Source organism: Pelophylax lessonae, assembly GCF_965119305.1.
Source record: "Pelophylax lessonae genome assembly, chromosome: 1".
Taxonomy (NCBI): domain Eukaryota; kingdom Metazoa; phylum Chordata; class Amphibia; order Anura; family Ranidae; genus Pelophylax; species Pelophylax lessonae.
In genome coordinates this window covers 223,099,536-223,119,918 of record NC_138768.1, presented here as the reverse complement: position 1 = coordinate 223,119,918, position 20,383 = coordinate 223,099,536, and the positions used below count along the sequence as shown (strand labels likewise).

The 20,383-nt window shown below is 43.3% G+C and overlaps 1 protein-coding gene across 2 annotated transcripts in view; it reads left to right on the top strand.

Annotated features, from left to right (window-relative positions):
- TRAFD1 (TRAF-type zinc finger domain containing 1) overlaps window positions 1–19,614 on the top strand; it is a 77,899-nt gene extending 58,285 nt beyond the window's left edge. For both annotated transcript variants that reach the window (XM_082253498.1, XM_082253499.1), the window contains exons 8-12: window positions 9,688–9,858; window positions 13,805–13,946; window positions 16,210–16,438; window positions 19,122–19,143; window positions 19,262–19,614. In XM_082253498.1, coding sequence (XP_082109624.1) covers window positions 9,688–9,858; window positions 13,805–13,946; window positions 16,210–16,438; window positions 19,122–19,143; window positions 19,262–19,309 — 612 coding nt within the window. In that variant the 3' untranslated portion in view covers window positions 19,310–19,614. The remainder of the gene's footprint in view (window positions 1–9,687; window positions 9,859–13,804; window positions 13,947–16,209; window positions 16,439–19,121; window positions 19,144–19,261) is intronic.
- The last annotated feature ends 769 nt before the right edge of the window (window positions 19,615–20,383 follow it).

Below are 20,383 nucleotides of genomic sequence, written 5' to 3'. Positions count from 1 at the left end.
ATAATTTTATATCCCTTATTCCCACTTTTTCTGTTACAAGGGATGTTTTTATATATAAGTAACCAAGACAAAAAATTAGAGGGAGAGTGTAAAATAAAAAAAAACGTAACGCGCGCACATCCCTCCGTGCTTGTGCGCGCGCATAGCGCGAATGCATACGCAAGTTATGCCGCAAATGTAAACCGTGTTCAAAGCACACGTGAGGGTATTGCCTTCTCTAACTTTTAAGGCCTCATGTACACTGCTACTTGTAAACGGACGTTTAGGAGCAGTTGGGCGTTTTTTTTAGAAGCCCCTGAACCCATCTACATTTTATCTTATCTGTCCATGTACACAGGGTCGTTTAGTCATTTACAGGCTTTTGAGTTCAGTGTTGTTTTTTGAAAGCAATTATTTGCGTTCAGGATGTTCAGAACGTGTGTTTACCGGCGTTTCAAACGCAAAACGCGACTGAACGCGATCACCCGCGTTTAGCGCTTGCGTTTTTCCTGTTTAAAGGGAAATGATTTTTTGACCTCTAAAAACGTGGCTGCAAACCCGACACAACAGACGTTTTAAACATCCTTTACATAGCTGTTAAATTCCAGCGTTCAAATGACTTGCTCAAAGTCGTCTTCCAGGACAGCCCATGAGACCTTAGGCTCCTCCCCCAGGGACAGGAAACACATTCCAAAATTCAAATAAAAGGCGGTGCCTTAGTCCTCACCTTCAGTATTTAGTGTTTCCTCCGGACAGGGGGTAACATGTTCCTGGAACTGAAGCTCCCGGTCTCCTGGACTGTCCTTGGAAAGACTTGGAAAGATGCATCTCCTCAGCCCATAGCGGTACCCCCTTAGTGCCGCAATAGGGGCTGACCGCTGTCTCCTGTTCTTCTAGCCTCTCGGCAGGACTACGGATGCTGTCTGGTGGAACGTTGGGGAGTCCACTCCGTTGGTCGGCCGGTTCCTTGGAGCAGAGTCCGGTGTACCCGGAACCGCTAACTTCGGCAAAAATTTTGAAGTTGGCGCCAAAAACGGAGGGGGCGGAACTCAGCGTATCCACTCTGGCCTCACGGGAAGCGACAGTGTCACTTCCGGCGCAGTGACGGCATCCGCGGGCGCCGGAAACCCTCGTTCCAGTTTCCGAAGGCGCGAACAGTGAGTACATATGGGCGACCGATGTTAGGTGGAAACAGCAGTGCTGGGACCACCATACAGAGCGATGGACACGACAGTAACCGCACAGGCGGTGGAAGTCGGCTCTGGCATCGGCACCTCTCAGGTAAGCAAGGGGAAATGTACACCCTATTTGCAGATACCTGTTAGGAACTCCGTTCCGCTTCCCCCCTCTCTTTTCTATCGTTAGGGGCAGGGGTTAAGCAGCACCGCTCCCTCTTTTCTAAATCACAAATGGGGGATAAGCGGGAGGTGGGAGGAGGACAAGTTTCCCTGATTATAATTCTCTTGTCTTTTATCTTCCAGGCCAAGGCTCAGGACAATAACCCACCTCAGCCCCCCAAAAAGAAGTGTGCTGTATGCGGAGAGAAATTGAGTTCCTCTTGGAACAAAGCAGTGTGCCGGGCATGTATAGCTAAACTGGTCAGAGACGACCCTGCAGTCTCTACCCAGAAAATGCTGACCTCAGTGAGAGATGAACTAAAAAGTACCATTAGTTCATTCAAAACTCTCGTTTGAAAAGATGCAGGCACCAGTCCAGCCTTCCACCCCAGCTCAGGCTCCATTGGCCCAGGCCCCATCCTTGAATGTCCCAGTGGGTTTGGAGGAAGTTTCTTCTTCCCACTCCTCCGGTGGGGAGCAAGAAGGATCAGGATCAGGGGAGGAACCCATAGACAAGGATTCCCATAATAGCTCCAACTTTAAATTGAGCTTGGAGGATGTAGATAACCTACTAAAGGCAGTTTATACAACTCTAGAAATTGAGGAGGAAGAAGTGCATCTCTCTAAGCATGACTTGATGTACGCTTGTCATAAAAAGCATGCTAGAGTGTTCCCTGTGCATAGCTCCCTATTGGATATGATTAAACAGGAGTGGAATTCTCCTGATAAAAAGCCTTTTTTTCCAAAGACTTTGAAAAGAAGGTATCCGTTTGACAACAGTGGGGATCAGCCTTGGAACAAAATCCCTAAGCTGGATGCCTCCCTTTCCAGAATCTCCAAAGGCACTGACTTGGCATTTGAGGATTCAGGAGCTCTAAAAGACCCTATGGATAAGAGAACTGATATCTCTTTGCGTAGGGTCTGGGAAGCCTCCATTATGAGCTTAAAGCCAGCCCTGGCATCCACCTGCATAGCCAGACACCTGGAGCTCTGGCTATCTCAAATCCAAACACACTTGTCTGCTGGAACATCGAGGGAACAGATTAATAAATCATTTCCGCTCTTGTTTCAGGGAATTGGATTCCTGGCGGATTCTTCAGCTGAAGCTGTAAGAATGGCAGCAAGGACCTCAGCTTTGGCTAATACGGCCAGAAGAAGCCTATGGCTCAAGACATGGTCAGGTGATGTTACTTCTAAATCTCGCCTTTGTGGTCTTCCCTTCACAGGAGACCACCTTTTTGGCCCAGGCCTAACAGAAGCCCTGGAGCGTACAGCGGATAAAAAGAAGGGATTCCCAGAAAAGAAGAAATTCCCCTATGCTCAGAGGAATGCTCGTGGCAGGGGTAAACAGCAGAAGTCTTTTGAAACCCAGCAAAATTTCAAAAAACATTGGACCGGGCATAAAGGAAAAGGGAAGGGCAACATTCTGTTTAACCCTCCTCAACGCCCCGACAAGCCCCAATGACTCCCTTCCCAGGGTGGGAGGAAGTTTAGGGGCCTTCCTCCCACTATGGAAGAGGATTTCTTCCAGCCCTTTTATTCTAGACCTAGTAGGCCAAGGACACAGGCTGGAGTTCTGTCTTCTACATCCAGAAAGAATCTGGGTCTCTCTGAGGGACGTCACAAGAAGGATGTGCTTGATGACCTCCTGTTTCCCAGCGGTCCCCTGGGCAGGGTTCCAACTACGTCCACTCCAAATGTTCTTCCTACAGAATTGGGATGGATAGTCAAGTTCCTTAGAACAGAAAGTAAAGGTTCCCACCAAGTTGAAAAGGACCCTTTGGGGGTGGAAATCCTCTCTTCACCTATCAATAAGGCGAAGCTGGACCATCCAGGTATCACAGACATATCTGCACCACCACCAGATGAACCAGGACAATTGGTTCCTCAACCAAGAGGTGTTTTTCAAAGTCACAACCCCTTGGGGCCTACCGGTAGTGGATCTGTTTGCCTCCTAGGCAAACAGGAAAATAGAAAAATTAATTTCCATAATCCTAGTAGATATAGAGATGATCCTGATAACCCCATACTGGCCCAAGAGGCCATGGTTGGCACGCCTTCAGGCATTGGCTGCACTACCTCCAATGACCTTCCCTTGGAGACTAGATCTCTTAACTCAAGGTCCGGTGGTCCATCCATTTCTCAGGACCCTAAACCTGTCGGCCTGGTATCTGAGGAACAAATTCTAGGTTCTCAGGGGTTCTCAGACAGAGTCATCCAAACATTGACCAGCTGTCGTAAGCCGGTCACTAGGAAAATATATGCAAAAAGTTGGAAGAAATTTCATTTTTGGATGGTGGAGAATCAGAGATTTTCCCCAGATATTCCAACTATCTTAGATTTTTTTCAAGAAGGCATAGACAAAGGTCTCTCCCTAGGGACCTTAAAGGTACAGGCTGCCGCCCTTAGTGTCTTCCTTCGGTTCTCCCTTAGAGAAGACCCTAATGTGAATGCCTTTTTCAGAGCAATTGCCAGGACAAAGCCAACCAGGATTAAAACGTGTCCAGCTTGGGATCTATCCCTGGTACTCCAGGCTTTGGTTACCAGTCCGTTTGAACCCTTGGTAGACCTGTCAGTAAAAATGCTCACCCTAAAAACTTTATTTTTAGTAGCTATTACTTCGGCTAGAAGAGTTAGCGAATTACAGGCTCTCTCAATCAGAGAACCTTTTCTTATGATTTTTGACGACAGGATTGTGCTAAAAACAGATACAGGATTTTTGCCCAAGAGGGTCTCTTCTTTTCATAGGACTCAGGACATAGTCCTTCCTTCCTTTTGCAATTTCCCAAACAACAATAAAGAAAGAGAATTTAGTTGTTTGGATGTCAGAAGAGCCCTTCTGAGATACCTGGAGGTGACTAAAACCTTCAGGAAGAATGATACTTTGTTTTTACAATTTTCCGGCCCCCATAAAGGGGAAAAAGCTTCTAAGGCAACCTTAGCTAGATGGATCAAACAGGCTATCACAGAAGCCTATATGGTGAAAAAGGTGACTCCACCTTTCATTACTGCACACTCTACTAGAGCACTGTCCACGTCTTGGGCTGAAAGGGCCGGTGCCTCTCCAGAACAAATCTGTAAGGCAGCTACCTGGTCTAACTTTTCGACCTTTGTTAGACATTATCGCCTGGACCTCCTATCTTCTCAGGAACAGGCGTTCGGTCGAAAGGTGCTCCAGGCAGTGGTCCCTCCCTAGACTGGTAAGTTTCTTGCTTATCGTCTCATGGGCTGTCCTGGAAGACGACTTTGAGAAAAGATGGGTTATACTTACTGATAACTCCTTTTCTAATAGTCTTCCAGGACAGCCGGATTCCCACCCGATTTATCTGGTATTATGTATAAATGATATGTGTATATATATATCTATGTATATGTTTTACAGGGTGTCCTACGGTTCTCATGAAATACTGAAGGTGAGGACTAAGGCACCGCCTTTTATTTGAATTTTGGAATGGGTTTCCTGTCCCTGGGGGAGGAGCCTAAGGTCTCATGGGCTGTCCTGGAAGACTATTAGAAAAGGAGTTATCAGTAAGTATAACCCATCTTTTTTAAAACGTCCCGTGTACATGTAGCCTGTAAACTTTTTTTTTTTTTTTTTTTTTTTTTTAAGCGCCACCCATGGAGATTTTTTTTTTTTTTTTTTTTTTTTTTAATTTTCTTTTTATTGAAAAAATGTAGAAGTATTGGTACAAAACATAGCCTTTGGGCATTCTCCGGCTAATCCCAGCTAAAAATTATTACAAAAAACATAGTGGAAAATAAGAACAGCGCCACTCTAAGTGCAATAAATTCAGTACTTTATTTGACATCTAATAATGCTGGGTACTCGCAAGAGAGAGCGATTAAAAAACATGGTGGATGTGTGTAAAAGATCCATTATTCCGGTGCCTGGGTGAGGGGGGGCTGATGTGCTCCAAACAAGTCCGTCCGACTGCGGGAGTAAGCAGTATTCGGACGCCCACGTTCCACGCCCAACCCGGAAGTCCGCCGCCGGAGGCGTTGCAGGTGTCCTCGGGGTCCGGATACTGCTTACTCCCGCAGTCGGACGGACTTGTTTGGAGCACATCAGCCCCCCCTCACCCAGGCACCGGAATAATGGATCTTTTACACACATCCACCATGTTTTTTAATCGCTCTATCTTGTGAGTACCCAGCATTATTAGATGTCAAATAAAGTACTGAATTTATTGCACTTAGAGTGGCGCTGTTCTTATTTTCCAGTATATTGCAAGTTTCTTCTCCACTTGAGAGTCAGCAGCCTTCTGGAGTGCACAGACCGGTGCTTCTTATGGACTTTTTGGACTTTGCCACACAACATCCAGGTCCGTGCATCTTCCCATTATAATTTTCCTAGGAGGCTATTGAGGTTCATTTTGAGTCCTGTTGCGCCAGTTTTTTATGTTTGCAAAAAACATAGAACTACTAGTACTAATATTAAAATTGTATTATCCCCGCGCTATGTAGTATGTAGACTGTGTGTACAAGACTGCTATTGGGATGTAAGGTGTATATTCCTCTTAGGTATTGTGTGTACCCAGCACTGCCTAACCATAAGTGCCGGTTCACACTTGTGCGGTTTGCGAGATCGCATGTAATTCGGAGCGCACTGCTCCTTCATTACATGCGATCTCATGTGCGGATGCGAGTTCAGCCATACACTTTGTATGGCTGAATTTGCAGCGCATCTGCAGCAAACTCGCACATGAGGCTTTTTTTTGAGCCGCATCAGAATCTGATCGCACAGTGGTTCACACTTGTGCGATCCGATACTGTGCAAGCTTGCAGATCGCACTGCGATATGCAATCGCAACTGGGGGTGTCGTTAACTTTTAATTGACACCCCCTGCGTATCACATATGGCAGTGTGAACTGCCAGAGGTGCGGATGCGATGCGGGAACACGCTGCATATTCGCAGCGTTTCCGCATCGCACAAGTGTGAACCGGCACTAAAGCGCCTAATATGTATCTCTATTCATTATTTGTTCAGAAACATAATATTTAAATCACAATATATAATACTTTTAAAAAAAATTAAATGCAATCAGTGCAAAAAATGTGCATGAACAAGAAGTCCTTTAAAGTGCTGGTTATCTTATTCTTCAAGTGCCAGTATGTTCCAACAAGTGCCGTTGTGCTCCCCTCCTTATGTGCCCGTACTCACTGACTAGTGATGGGTTTAAACACCTGTGTTTCAAAAATAATCCTCCAGTGGCAAAAAATGTTTTTTCTTTCTTTTATGACTCCGGCAGGTAGGTTAAAGAATCTCATATGAATGTAGGGAGATGGAATAAGGAGAGAAATCCATAGTGTAAATCCGTTTTTTTTATTGTAAAAAAAAAAAAAAACATTAAAGCCAATTGCACACTTACAAAACTCTCCTCTGGCATGTGAGCATGTAATGACGCAGTTCTGGAATTCAAAAGTCGCTATTTGCTTTCCAAAGAGTGGATGTGACAAAACCAGAAGTATCCACCTGCTTAATGCATTTCGCTCCACCGAGGAAGCTTCTGAGTGTTAAATGACAGTTTAACCCCTTACTCCCCGGAAGATTTTACCCCCTTCCTGACCAGGGCCTATTTTGCGATTCGGCACTGCGTGACTTTAACAGACAATTGCGGGGTCGTGCGACGCTCTACCCAAACAAATTTGACGTCCTTTTTTTTCCCACAAACAGCTTTCTTTTGGTGGTATTTGATCACCTGTGCGTTTTTTTTTTTTTTGATCATGCGCTATAAACAAAAAAGAGCGACAATTTTGCAAAAATAATATTTTTCACATTTTTTTTATATGAAATGTCCCCAAAAAAATGTGAAAATCAAATTTTTTTAACATTTTTGGCCAATTTGTTTTCTGCTACATATGTTTGGTAAAAAAAATCGCAAAAAGCGTATTTTGATTGGTTTGCTCAAAAGTTATTGCGTTTACTAACTAAGAGATTTTTGTCATTTTTATTGTTTTTTTTTTTTTTAACTAGTAATGGTGGCGATCTGCGTTTTTTTTTTTTTTTTTTTTTTTTTCGTGACTGGGACATTGCGGCGGACAGATCGGACCCTTGACTGACATTTTTGACACTTTTGGGGGTACCAGTGACATTACTACAGTAATCAGTGCTATAAATATGCACTGTTACTGTAAAAATGACACTGGGAGGGAATGGGTTAACTTTATTTGAGAAGGAGGGGTAAAGTGTGTCCCTAGGGGCGTGATTCTTACTGTGATTGGATGTGGCTTGTGATGTAACAGCACATGATCTGTGCTGTTACACAGGGGAGAATGACAGGCTGCTTTGTTTACATTAGCCGCTTGCCTTTCTCCCGGTGTAACCGACGATCGCGAGTGACCGGCGGACATCGGGTCCACCGGTCACTTGCGCGGGGGGGTCCGTCAGCGGCGCGCGCTCGCTCCCTAGAGCCTCACAGGCTAGCGACTTAGTACTACGTCACTTTGCCTGTGAGGGGCTGACTGCCAACGTAAATCGTCGTTAGGCAGTCGGCAAGTGGTTAAAGGGATTTTTTTTTTTTTTTTTTTTTTTTTAAGTCTCGTTCTAAGAAAAAAAAAATGTTATGTTTTTATACTTATCTGCTCTGTTTCAGTGAATTTGCACTGATTAGCCCGGATCCTCCTCTTCTCAGGTCCCTCTTCTGTGATCCTGGCCCCTCCCTCCTGTTCAGTGCCCCACAGCAAGCAGCCTGCTATGGGGGCATCTGAGTGGAGTCACAGCTCTCTGTGTCCATTCAAACACGGAGCCCTGACCCAGCCCTGCCCCCTTTCTCCCGATTGGAGACGGACTTTGAATGACAGCAGCATGTGCCAATGGTGCCGCTGCTGTGTCTCAGCTAATCCGGAAGGAGAATCTCGGTCAGCTGAGACACTCGTGGACAGAAGGGGGACAAGAAGTATTAGGGGGGCTGCTGCACACAGAAAACTTTTTATCTTATTGCATTAGGATAAAAAAAACCTTCTGACTTTACAACTTCTTCTTTAAGTGCTTTTTTTACTTTTAAAATCTTTGCATGCTCTCCCTGATTTTTTTATATTTAGTAGGCTGTGGAGAAATGTCTGTATTGTTAGGTGTTCATTTTCAGCTGTAAATTAGATTTAAATGCGGTCTGTCCTAACAATGGGTTAAAAATGTAGAAACCTCCCTCCCACATTGTATGTGAATGAGGGATAGTGTGGGGACAAATACACTTGGGACTGTCCAGAAATAGAGCTAGCCATAACACCTTCTCATTAGAAACAACTAAAAGGTAAGAAATTTTTTTAGGTATGCTGTTTGAATGGTAACAAACGCATGATGGGGATTTCTCAAATTTGATTGCAAAAGTGGAAATTATGCTTTAAACTTGAAGTTTCAGCATGCTGGAAGGATTCAAAGACCAGTGTTTGAAAGTCAAAGAAGCGCGGTTATAGCTGCAAAGGATGGGCCAACTCAATATTGAACCCTATGGACTAAGACTGAGATGGCATTAAAGTTCATGCGCGTGTAAAGACGGGTGTCCCAATACTTTTGACAATCTAGGGTAAATCGCAGTTATGGTACTCTAAAAGTAGGCTCACATCACAAGGCACGTAGACTGCGATGTGACTCTCACATGTTTGTGAATACACACAACTCTCAAACTATACATTACCTGATCCACGAAAGTCAGCCTAAATCTGCAGATGACATGGGATTATATAACTCCATTTGCAATAGAAATTGGCAGATCAATGATTTTTTTAACATCTTGGCACTATGTGGTTGCAACATGGAACTTGTAGCTTTTAGTACCACTGCTTCAGATCCAGTAAAAAGGATGCCAATGGGACAAGGTCATGTAGTGTCCAGGGAGAAGATGGGGAAACTGTTCATCACTACTCATCACCCACCCCCATCAATATAGTGCTCCCCCCCCCCCCCTCCCAGTTCTGCCCCCAGCTTCCTCCACCATCACAGCTGGTCCTCTTTGGGCATTGCTGTACCTATTTTCTGTGATCCCAGCCTGTCAATGGCACACTCCCTGGGGATGTGTAAATGAACATGCTGTGCGGACAGTACTCCAGTAGGGAGTGGTGCTCGCACGTTATTTTGTGCGCATCATTCAGTTCGGAACACTTCTTCTTTTTTTTTTTTTTTTTTTTTTTTCTTTTTCCATTTGCACCTAGCAATCCTGTCAGTAACATACAATCTTTCTAAGGATTAAAATGCTCACCTGTCATGGCTTACTGTTAATGCAAAACTGGAATAATACTCACTTATATGAGTAGTTCCTGCAGGCACATGCAGGATGCTTATAACTTGGGTAGTAAAAGCATTATGACACCTAAAGAAGAAAAAGAAAATAGTTTCTGTTTTGTCCTGATTCTTTTTTTTTTTTTCGGTTTCAGTCTGGATGCAGACGTCCTATCACATCCTCCAATATTCCAAGAAGATTTTCCCCCATTCCTGGAGAAATTGTTAGACCATCCTCCCAACCTGTCCAAACTTCACATATGGTCCTCCTGCCCTGTGAATTCTGTGGTGTACTGCTGGAGGGAGAAATCCTCTTCCATCACCAGGTATAGTGGAAATTAGCGTGTGCTTAAGATTTTTGGTTTAGATGATTTTAGCTGCAGACATATTTATTGCTGTTTTCTATCTTGCACATGTGCGTTGTGATTAGAGATCGAACGATTATCGGCAAAGCCGATCTATCGAGGGCCAATATGCACTTTCCCCGATATATCGGGATAGGCCTTTCGATTTGCCGATATTGCCATGACGTCATCGAGTGTGTTGCGCACATTGGCAGCTTCTGCGGCCTTCTTAGCCTCGTTACAGTGTGTTGTACCCGCTGCAGCCACACTGGAGTCTGCTCTGCATGCTGTGCACAGTCGGTTGGGACAGTGAGTAATCTTCTAATTCTATCAAAGACCAGTCACAGACAGTGCACGTTGTGTAACACAGCCGCCACAGCCACCCACAGCTGCCCGGTGCCAGCCAGCCACCCAGTCCCACACACCCACAGGCCTACCAGCCAGCCACAGGCCCTGCCTGATTGTACCTGCCAGCCACCCACTGGCCCTGGGCCTGTACCTGCCAGCCACCCCCACACAGGTGCCAGCCACCAAAGGGTGCCAGCCACCCATCCACCAAAGGGTGCCAGCCACCCACCCACCCACCACAGGGTGCCAGCCAGCCATTTTGTTTAACCCTATATTAGTGTCTTTTCAAGTTTCAATGGAAATGGATGGAGATAGAAAAATTTAAAGTGTGGTCTGGGACTATTTTTCTTCTCCATCTCAAGGAAAATCAGCAGCACTGTGCAACACATGCAAAAAATAATGTAAGCATGGGGATCAATAACTGCGAAAACCAAAAATACATCTAATCTTTGGGCCTATCTTAAGAGTTCATCATGTTGAATTGTATAATGCAGGACAGAAAAAAACAAAATGAGTCACAAGGTGAAACATCACTATCTCAGGTTAGATATGTTTAAAAAAAAAATCTGATGGAAGATCCCAAATGCTGGACAGAGTAATCACAGAGATGATGGTCACTGATAACCAGCCATTTACAATAGTGTCTGACTCTCTGGATTTAAGCTGTTGGTGTCAATGCTTGAGCCAAGGTACACACTGAAGAGTGACCAATTTTATCGAACTGAAATGCTGATTCACCAAAAGGTCCTTGACAAAGTAAAGACTATGCTGCAACCAGAGAATGCTGGCAACGCACTCTCATTCATGACTGATTGCTGATCAGGACAAACAGAATCACTAATGAGTCTTACATGCCGCTTCATTGACAGCGGATGGACAGGAAGCCATTTGGTGTTAAATACAAAAGTGATGCAAGGATCCCACACTGGGGGAGTACATTAGAAAAATGTTTCTAGGCATGCTAGAAGAATGGGAATCGCCAAAGACTGAGTGATGCTTGTGTTGCGAGACAGTGGAGCGAACATGGTTAAAGGTATGAGATTTGCTGAAGTGTCAGACCTCAGTTTCATGGCACACACCCTCCAACTTGTGGTAAATGATGGTCTGTCAAACCAGAAAGCATTGCTTGACATTCTTAGCATGCTGAAGAAGCATGCAGGCCATTTCCACCATTCTATTCTTGCCATGCAGTGACTTGGGTGCATTCAGGAAGACCTTGGCCTATCCAAAAACAACTTGATACAGGCTGTTCCAACACGATGGAACTCAACGCTACACATGTTACAAAGGATGCTGGTGCAGAAGCGAGCTCTCGCTATATATTCTGTTGAATATGGACTTGGAAGACATTCTTGTCCTACTGCTGATCAGTGGGACATAGTAGTCAACATTATTGAGACTCTCCTACCCATTGAGGAAGTGACACTAGAGGTGAGTCATTACGACTCATCTGTGTCCTCTGTCATCCCATGTGTGAGAGTGCTGAAGATGCTTCTTCAACGGGAAGGACCCAACACATGTGGCATTAAAGCATGTAGGCAGGCCATGAGGGACAGCCTCGCCAAACGGTTTGAGACGCATGAGGAGAATAAAAATGTTGTGCTGGCATGTCTCTTGGATCCTCGATACAAGAACCATCCTTTCTCTTCTGATGATGTATTGGCCAAGGCAAAACAATGGCTGACAGAAGAGATTCAAGTTCAAAAGAAGGTGCAGGAGGTTCCTCCTGACAAAAAAAGTAGTCAAGAAGAGAAGGTTTCTGATGTGGAAGAACAGGATGCAGAAGAAAAATGTCCAAAAAGACAAAGGACAGAAGAGAAAATTTGTTGTGTTGAAATAGATGCCATGTTCACTGTTTTTATTGGGGCCTCATGCGGAGGATTCATCAGAATCTGCAATAATGAGCCTGGATGATGAACTTCATCTCTATTTGAAGGAACCAGTAATTGACAGAAAAAGTGATCCTCCTCAGTGGTGGAAAGAAAATGAGGCACGCTACAAAAGACTTGCTTCTCATGCTAGAAGATACCGTTCTACTCCTCCTTCCTTGGTACCAAGTGAGCGTGTTTTTAGTGAAGTGGCAGTAATTTATGAAAAGAAGCTGTTTAACTGGTGAACATGCTGAAATGTTATGCTTTCTGCACTATAATATTGTTCTACTTAACTGGGAGTATTGATTTGAAAGTGTGGTAGTAGTGTCTGTCCACCAGTCCACTGAGTCATCTCCAATCCACTGTCTAGCTTTTGTTAAGCTATTTTTTCTAGCAGTTTTGCACTGGCTGCGCTGCAGTCAGTGCAAAACTGCTAGAAAAAAAAGCTAGACAGTGGATTGGAGTCAGTGGACTACTGCAGCAGTAGTCCACGGACTCCAGTCCAATCCACTGTGTAGCTGTTGTGTTGCCTAGCTTTTTTTCCTAGCAGTTTTGCACTGACTGTAGTAGTTGCAGTAAGTGCCATACTGCAGAGGTAGTCTTCTTACTCCAGTCCAATCCACTGTGTAGCTGTTGCCTAGCTTTTCTTTCTAGCAGTTTTGCACTGACTGCAGTAGTTGCAGTGCAGTGAGTGCCATACTGCAGAGGTAGTCCACTGACTCAATCCAATCCACTGTGTTGCTGTTGTTGCCTAGCTTTTTTTTTTTTCTAGCAGTTTTGCACTGACTGCACTGCAGTAGTGATTTAAAATGATTGCAGTGAGTGCGCATTAATGCATAATAAACTCCTGCAGTAGTGCACTCAATCAGAATGATGTGAAACTAAATGTCCCTGCAATTTAAGTTTTCCCATCAGTTCTCATGCAGTTAAGGTGTGAAGAACGAGCCCTTAATGTTAAAATTGTTAATAAAGTTTTACATGTTCAGTAACTGATTTGTGTTTATTTTGCAAAATTTTAAATGTGTGAAAATATCTACCGATAAAAACGATAAACGATATCGGTCGATCACTAGTTGTGATGCCATTCAATTTGGATAAGCTGGGGCTGTCAGCGGCTGTAATCATGTATCTGCATATACAGCAGTTAACTGTGGTTAGGGGCAGATGTCTGCTCCTGGACTTGGATATATTGCATCCAGGGGCAGATGTCTAAGCCTAGCGGAAGGTAACCGGTGAAAGTGCCCACGCATATGCAGATAGCTGCGCTCGTTTCAGCATTTCATTCAATATCAGTCTATTGTACAAACTGAGCAGCCTCAATTACTCACAGTACCATAGCCATTTAGGACATATGAATGAGGCCTGCCACCATTGTGCTGAACAGAATATTGTATGCAGTAGCTCTTGTATCACCATGCAAGACAGTGAAGTTCTCAAATTGCCCATTACAGATGGCTTTCATTTTTCTAGCCTGCAGAAGAGAAATAGCAACTGGAAGGCCATTGCTTTGAGAAACCCAGACCCTTTTATTTACCTTCAGCACAACTAACATTTACTCAAACGCTGTCATTCTGGGCTAATTTTCTCATATGGCAGAGTATGTTTAGTATTTTATATATACTTGAACTGCTGGCTAATACTGTAGCAGTATAGCATTGGCACAATTCTCTGTAATCCTCGGATGCTTACCCTTTTTTCTGTGTGTTTAGGATCAGTGTGAGAAGTGTCCAGACTCCGGAAAAATCTCTGCTTTTACACCAACGCTGCTTCCTGATGATGCAACGCGTGAAGAGAAACCTTACAGAACCTATGAAGCCCCAACTTTTCAGTCCCGCCTTGGTCCCAAAACAGGTTAGTGAGATGATGGCATTGTAAGGATACTTTAGCTGATGAGAAGAGCCACCTTTCGATACCGAAGCAGTGGCTTCAGTTTCTTCTAATTCAATTCAAAATGTACAAAGAATTTATAATAAACGATGGCCAATAAGAGGCTCAGCCTCTTTTAGCTAAGAGACTTAAAGTATAGCTAAGGGCAGAACTTTTTCTTTTTAAATTTGAATAGAGTAAGGGAGGGCTATAACTGCTGTCAGTTTTCTTTATTTTTATTTTTCTTGCACCATCTGTGTCTCATTGGCAAAATTTCTCTTCACTTCCTGTCCCGAAGACAAAATAAAGTGAGAAGAAATTTCTCCAAAGTGAGGGAAGCACTGGTTGTCACTAGAACTAGTGTCCACATTGGATGACTTTCCCTCTATTACTGTCCTGGGGACAACCCAGAATTCAAGATTTTCTTTATTATTTTCACTTTTGATGAAGGTAAACAGGATAAATAGAGAGGGTAAATCTCCCTAATGGGGGCACAGACAGAAATAAGACAAATGTTTTAATCCCTCTCCACTATCCAAAACATTCCAAGCTATTGGTTATACTTTAAATGCCATTTCTTCTATTGAATCTGTACATTAGTCAGGTTCAAGCAACTTTGGAACAAGTTACTTATAGAACATAAGCAGCATGTCCTGTCCACCTTCCCCTTTCCTCCCGGTACTTCTATTTATGGGGTAACACTTGATATCCCCCCTGTCTTCCCATCAATGCAGTGTTTGGTGAATGAGTAGCCAGTGACCGGGCATGAGTACCTGCAGATAGGAATGGGGGAGGGGTGTACAATTCGTGTTTAAGTTTCAACTTACTCAAGAGTTCACAACTTCACAGAAATCTGAACCTGCCTAAATGTGAACTGGAATTCCAGGCAAGCAAGTGGAAGAGGAGTACATGCTTCTAATGTTCCATAGAGAAGAGTGAAACTGTTACTTTGACCAATATGCGCATGTACAGTAACCTGTTGCAGCCACTTAGAATTTACGTTGCTAAAGTTGGGTTAGCACAAAATGGATTCTATTTGTTTGCTATTTGATTGCACAATTGGTAATAAAACAACAAAGGGCTCTTGTTCCTGCTTATCTGTTATCGTTTTCCATTTTAGAACAAACGACCCACAGTTTAAAGTGTTTTTAAACATGGAAATAAAAAAAAATTCTGTCTCTTTAGACCGCATTCACACTGAAGCGGCACGACTTCGGGGGCGACCTGTGAAGTCCCGTGCACGGCGACTTCGGCGCGACTTGCACTGACTTCACATAATGGAAGTCAATGCAAGTCGCCTCCAGGTCGCCCCGAAGTAGTACAGGACCCTTTTTCTAAGTCGGAGCGACTTGTGTCGCTCCTATTAGAACGGGTCCTGTACCAGTCAATGGACCGCAAGGGACCACGACTTGTCAGGCTGACAAGTCGCGGCAGTGTGAATGGAGCCTAAAGGTGAGCTTTTTAATATCACTATTGCATTTTTGCCTGCAGTGCTTCTCTATTAACTGGTTGATCCTTCTAGTTCCCATCTTTCTGGTAGTAAATGGACTATATTAAGCATGGCAGCCAACCCATGTTAGTGCGGTCCGTTTTATGATTCCCTGCCAGCCCACTGTTAGATACAGACACGCTGTGCAAGCACACAGTGTGCCTATATCTTTTGTGGTCAGTGTAAATCCACGCCTCTCCCTCCCCACCCTTTACTCCTCCCTTGATTGACAGTGGCTTTCTCCGCTGATCCTCCTCCTCTTTGAAGCAGCCGGGGAAAGGGGAAGTGATATCATGCCTTCGGGTAAGATTATGTTTCATTACTATAGAAACACTGACTCTGGGTGGTAAATGTCACTTCCTACAATGACGTGAATGGCCCAGCTTTGTGCACGCCCACGTGTAGATCCGTGAATAATTCTGAAATAAACAACGATCATGTGATTTGAGTTTGCAAAACAGAAAACAAATTATTGGAAAGTTTTTTTTAAAAAAATTTAAAGATGGACTTATGAAGTGCACACATTTATGAATTTAAATAGGTGTATGTGAATACTGAGCTTTACAACTGCTTTAACCTGTCAGTAAATACCACTAATGTCATTTTAGTTGATTATTCACATATATCATATACTAATGATAAAAATAAGATCATGAGGGGACACCTTCAGATTTCTGTTAAGCAGCTAAAGATGCTTTTATAAAAGTTAATACACTTTGAATAAATAAAATGTGCATTTTGTTATTCTACCAACAAAAGTTGATGCCAGTGTGGGCACTAACCGATACCCAAGGGAGAATGCAGCTAGACCTCCACGTCCTGCGAGAACAACACTTCTAACAGAAAAACGGTACCAGTCGCCAAGAATGAACAACACCCTGCAGAACCCCATCCTGGAGGACACAAGAAAAAGAAACCAAGAAGAAAATAGGAGGTTCCTTAGGAACCAGCGCCATGACAACCTACCTTCTAGTGGAGCATCCAATAGGTAGACCTATTTATCATTTGTACAAAATGCAGGTTTTATACCACTGATGGCTTTTATTGATGGCTCCTAAAATGAACGTGCTTCAATTTAATATATATAATGTAATCGGGGGTGTGTGCGTGTTTTTTTTTCAGTTATAAAGGTTTTGCAGTCCTTTTTTTAAAGCGGATATCCATATTTCATTGAACTTTAAATTGTTAGTTTGGACCAAACTGGCCCAGAGGAATCATTTTACTTCACTAATGGTTACAGCAGCTGAGTGCACTGTTTAGGCTGTGTTTAGCGTCAGCTACATACAGTATACAGTGCTGCGTTTCGGCAATGGGATGAGAACTTTCGGTCCCACTCCCGGAGCAAAATCGAGTCGGACTTAATGCAGCTCAGCCATTAACAGGGAGCATTGAATTCTATGAATGAGCAAAAAGCTTTCTCCAATTGTCAGATCGGCTGATGTCACAAACTTGGCCAATCTGAGGAAGTATTGCACTTTTCCAAGCGATCAGGTGACTGCAAAGCTCGGGCAAGTGTGTGTGTCTGGGGAGGGTTGACAACACCGCTGAATCTTTAGAGCAGTGACATCAATCCAATGGCATTGGCACTGAAGGGGTTAAGCCCACTAGACACCTCCTAGCCAATGTTTCTCTTTGTTCATTGACACACATCTCTTGATCTTCTTAACCATTGGGTTATACTGCCCCCTACAGGAGTAGGACACTAGGCAGAAGAAAAGTCTGGCTATGGGCAGTTCCACGGGGTATACTCCCTCTGTCTGCTATAGGTACTCAGTTTTTTTTCCGCCTAGTCAGGAGTAAGGACATAGTTCCTTGCTGGGATCTATGGTCCTGGCAATTTTTTTCCTTTTTAGATAGAATTTTTTTTCCTGGTTTTTCTCCTGTGAGAGCTACAATCAACTGGGCGACGGGCTGGATAATCTAGATCCAGTGGTCACTCCAGTCTGGCCAGCGAGCGCGTGCAGACCTCAACTCTGTCCTAGGTTGGCCGCAACATATCCCCACTGGACAGGGGCTCGCCTGCGAGTTAAATGTCTCGCGAGGTCGCATACGACCAGGTCTCGGCCCAAGTTGCAGCGTTCCTCCTGGCTGACAGCCCCCCATTTCGATGGAGAGGAGGTTCTGTCTGGAGTGGTGCTCGCCTGGTTCCTGGTATGGTAAGTGACTCCCCCCATGGGACGGTCGGACCCCTGGGTTCCCCTCCTTCCCTTTAGGCACCCCCCTCATTGGTCTTGGTTTTGCAGGCTGTTGTTTAGAGGACCTGGTCCTCTTTGAGGGTGTATTGTTCCTTTCAGGTGGGCTCCAGTTGTTGAGCTCCTGTTTACCTGGTTGGCTATAGTTTAGCCTATGGAATTTCCTTTTCGCTGTTCCCACCCCTCATGTTTAACACTGCTTTAAGGCGTCCCAATGGTTAAGAAGATTAACAGCTGTATCCTTCAAGGAACGAAAGAGAAAATGGGATTTTTGACTTACCGTAAAATCCATTTCTCTGATGTTCATTGACGGACACAGCACCCACCCCTCTGTGGAGTTGTAATTCTTCTGACACCGCTTGTAAGAAAACTGAGTACCTATAGCAGAGAGAGGGAGTATACCCCCTGGGACTGCCCATAGGTGTAGCCAGACTTTTTTCTGCCTAGTGTCCTACTCCTGTAGGGGGCAGTATAACCAAATGGTTAAAAAGATCAAAAGCTGTGTCAGTCAAGGAACATCAGATAAATGGATTTTATGGTAAGTCAAAAATCCCATTTTTGTGGTCACACTACCTCTTGAAAAAGATTTTAAAAAAATGGCATTGAAATGTATTACAAAAATACATGCAGCAAATATAGGAGCAGTGGGGATGCTACAAATAAAAGTAAGTTACTGCAAAGTCTTTACTCCTTTTTCGTGGTTGTAAAGTCACATGAATGAACTACTTTTTCTCTCTGTTTTAGGCCCCTATTCAGTTGTGTGTGTGTGTGTGTGTGTGTGTGCGTGTGTGTGTTTTCCTAAAATGATAACGCTAAATTCCCTGTTTGCAGACCCCTGCTGTGCTGTCATGTGGCCTTCCTCTCCTTTCCTTCCGATGCAAGTGAGTACAGTGGGAGGGACTGAGAGTTCCCTATGATGAATGCAAGTTGGCAGAGGGAGGTCACATGTCAGCACAGCAGAGCTCTGCAAAGAAGGTATTTAGCATTATAATTGTAGGAAAACACACAGACACTGCTCAACAGACACCTAAATTAGTAAGGATCAAAGGAATTTATGCAGGTTTCTTTTACTGGAGCAGCTGCAGGGACTAGAATTACACAGGAAGGAGAGGGGTGGAGTGGGGAGTAGATTGGCTCACAGACTACAGAACTGATATGGAGAGAGGTAGAGACACTGTGTAGAGAGCAGGATGACGGAGGGACATAAACTGATCACGGTATCCTGGATCAGCAGCCATGATTACTGTGGTCAGCACACCTAGGGAGACACAGGGACAGGCATGATCAACCAGGTATTGTACAACATAGAATGGGACAAATGACGCTGCAGACAGTGGGCGGGGTACAACCACTTTATTTTGTGATTGAATGTTTTTTTTTTTATTTACGATTGCTGGCTGGAAGACTGCGCCCTGTAGCTGTTAGTGGCAGACTACCAAATATGGATGGTAAATCTAACAAATTTTTTTGGTTTTGCAGGAATCAAGGCTCCAGAAACAAGGTAATTTGCTACAAAGTATAACCGGTTTAATCAAAACGTTTTTCAAATAAAATATTTAAAATATAATTTTCTTCTGTACATAAATTTTTTATTTTTTTCTCTTTTTACTCCTATTCAGGTGACAAATAAGAAGATAAATCCTGAAGATGTTGATAAGGAAGAATGATGTGTTTGTGACTTAAATTTTCAGAGCACTATAGATCTATATACAGTATATAATACTTTTTTGATCTCCAGAATCACTTTTTATTCTACATTTTCTAGAATATAATTGTATGTAATACCAGCCTTTAAAATATCTTCAGCTGCATCACTATTAACAATCTTTTTGTATTCTATTTTTAATATTCTATTTTGATAATTGGACTTTGATGTTTCGGTAACCTACGGTGAATGAACGTAACATTCCACTGGAGTCTGATTGCTTACCAGGGAATTTTTTTTCTTAATGTAGATCTACTGGGGAATTACCCCAACCTATATATATATATATATATATATATATATATATATATATATATATATATATATATATATATTTTTTTTTTTTTTTAAACTGTTTTCCTTGTGTAGAACTTTGCATTACCAGAGACCTTATAAGTGTATGTGGCTTATTTTTATTTATTTTTTTTTTTAATGGAAAAAAAGTGTAAACTTTGTGGTGTTTCAAAAGCCAGCTATGTAGGCACTAAGAAGGATCTCAGTAATTCTAGAGTAGAATATAAAAGATCATGATGTAAAGCTCATAATAGTTTTGGAAAATGAACAAGTCTTCCTGTAAAAAAAAAAAAAAAATAGAAGGGTTTTGACTGGTCAATGCATTTTGATTCTTTAGTTTTTTTTTTTTAATAAAGTGGTTACTCGCATTCTCATCACACCAACAGTCACCCGTAAGATGATAAAATATGAATATGATCTATTTTTCCCTCCCCTTTATGCCATAACTTTCTGTAGTGGTGGGCACAGTATACTTCTCAATGGCTCCCAGTAAAGTTAGAGCAGGGTGGGTGCAGACAACAAATTTTTCTGCTTGTCTGGTTTAGGAGATCAGGTGCCTTTCTCTAAACCTACAGTCTGTGAAGTTGTCTTTGCACCAGACAGCTGAAAATGCTGTTTGAGTGTCGGCCATACTGAGTCCCCAAACCCAAGGCTTTCTAATCTGTATGTTTGTTAAGACTTCGATTTTTGCTTTGACTTTTGTTGCTGCATGCTTGATCTGGGTCAGCGATTTGGAAAGTAT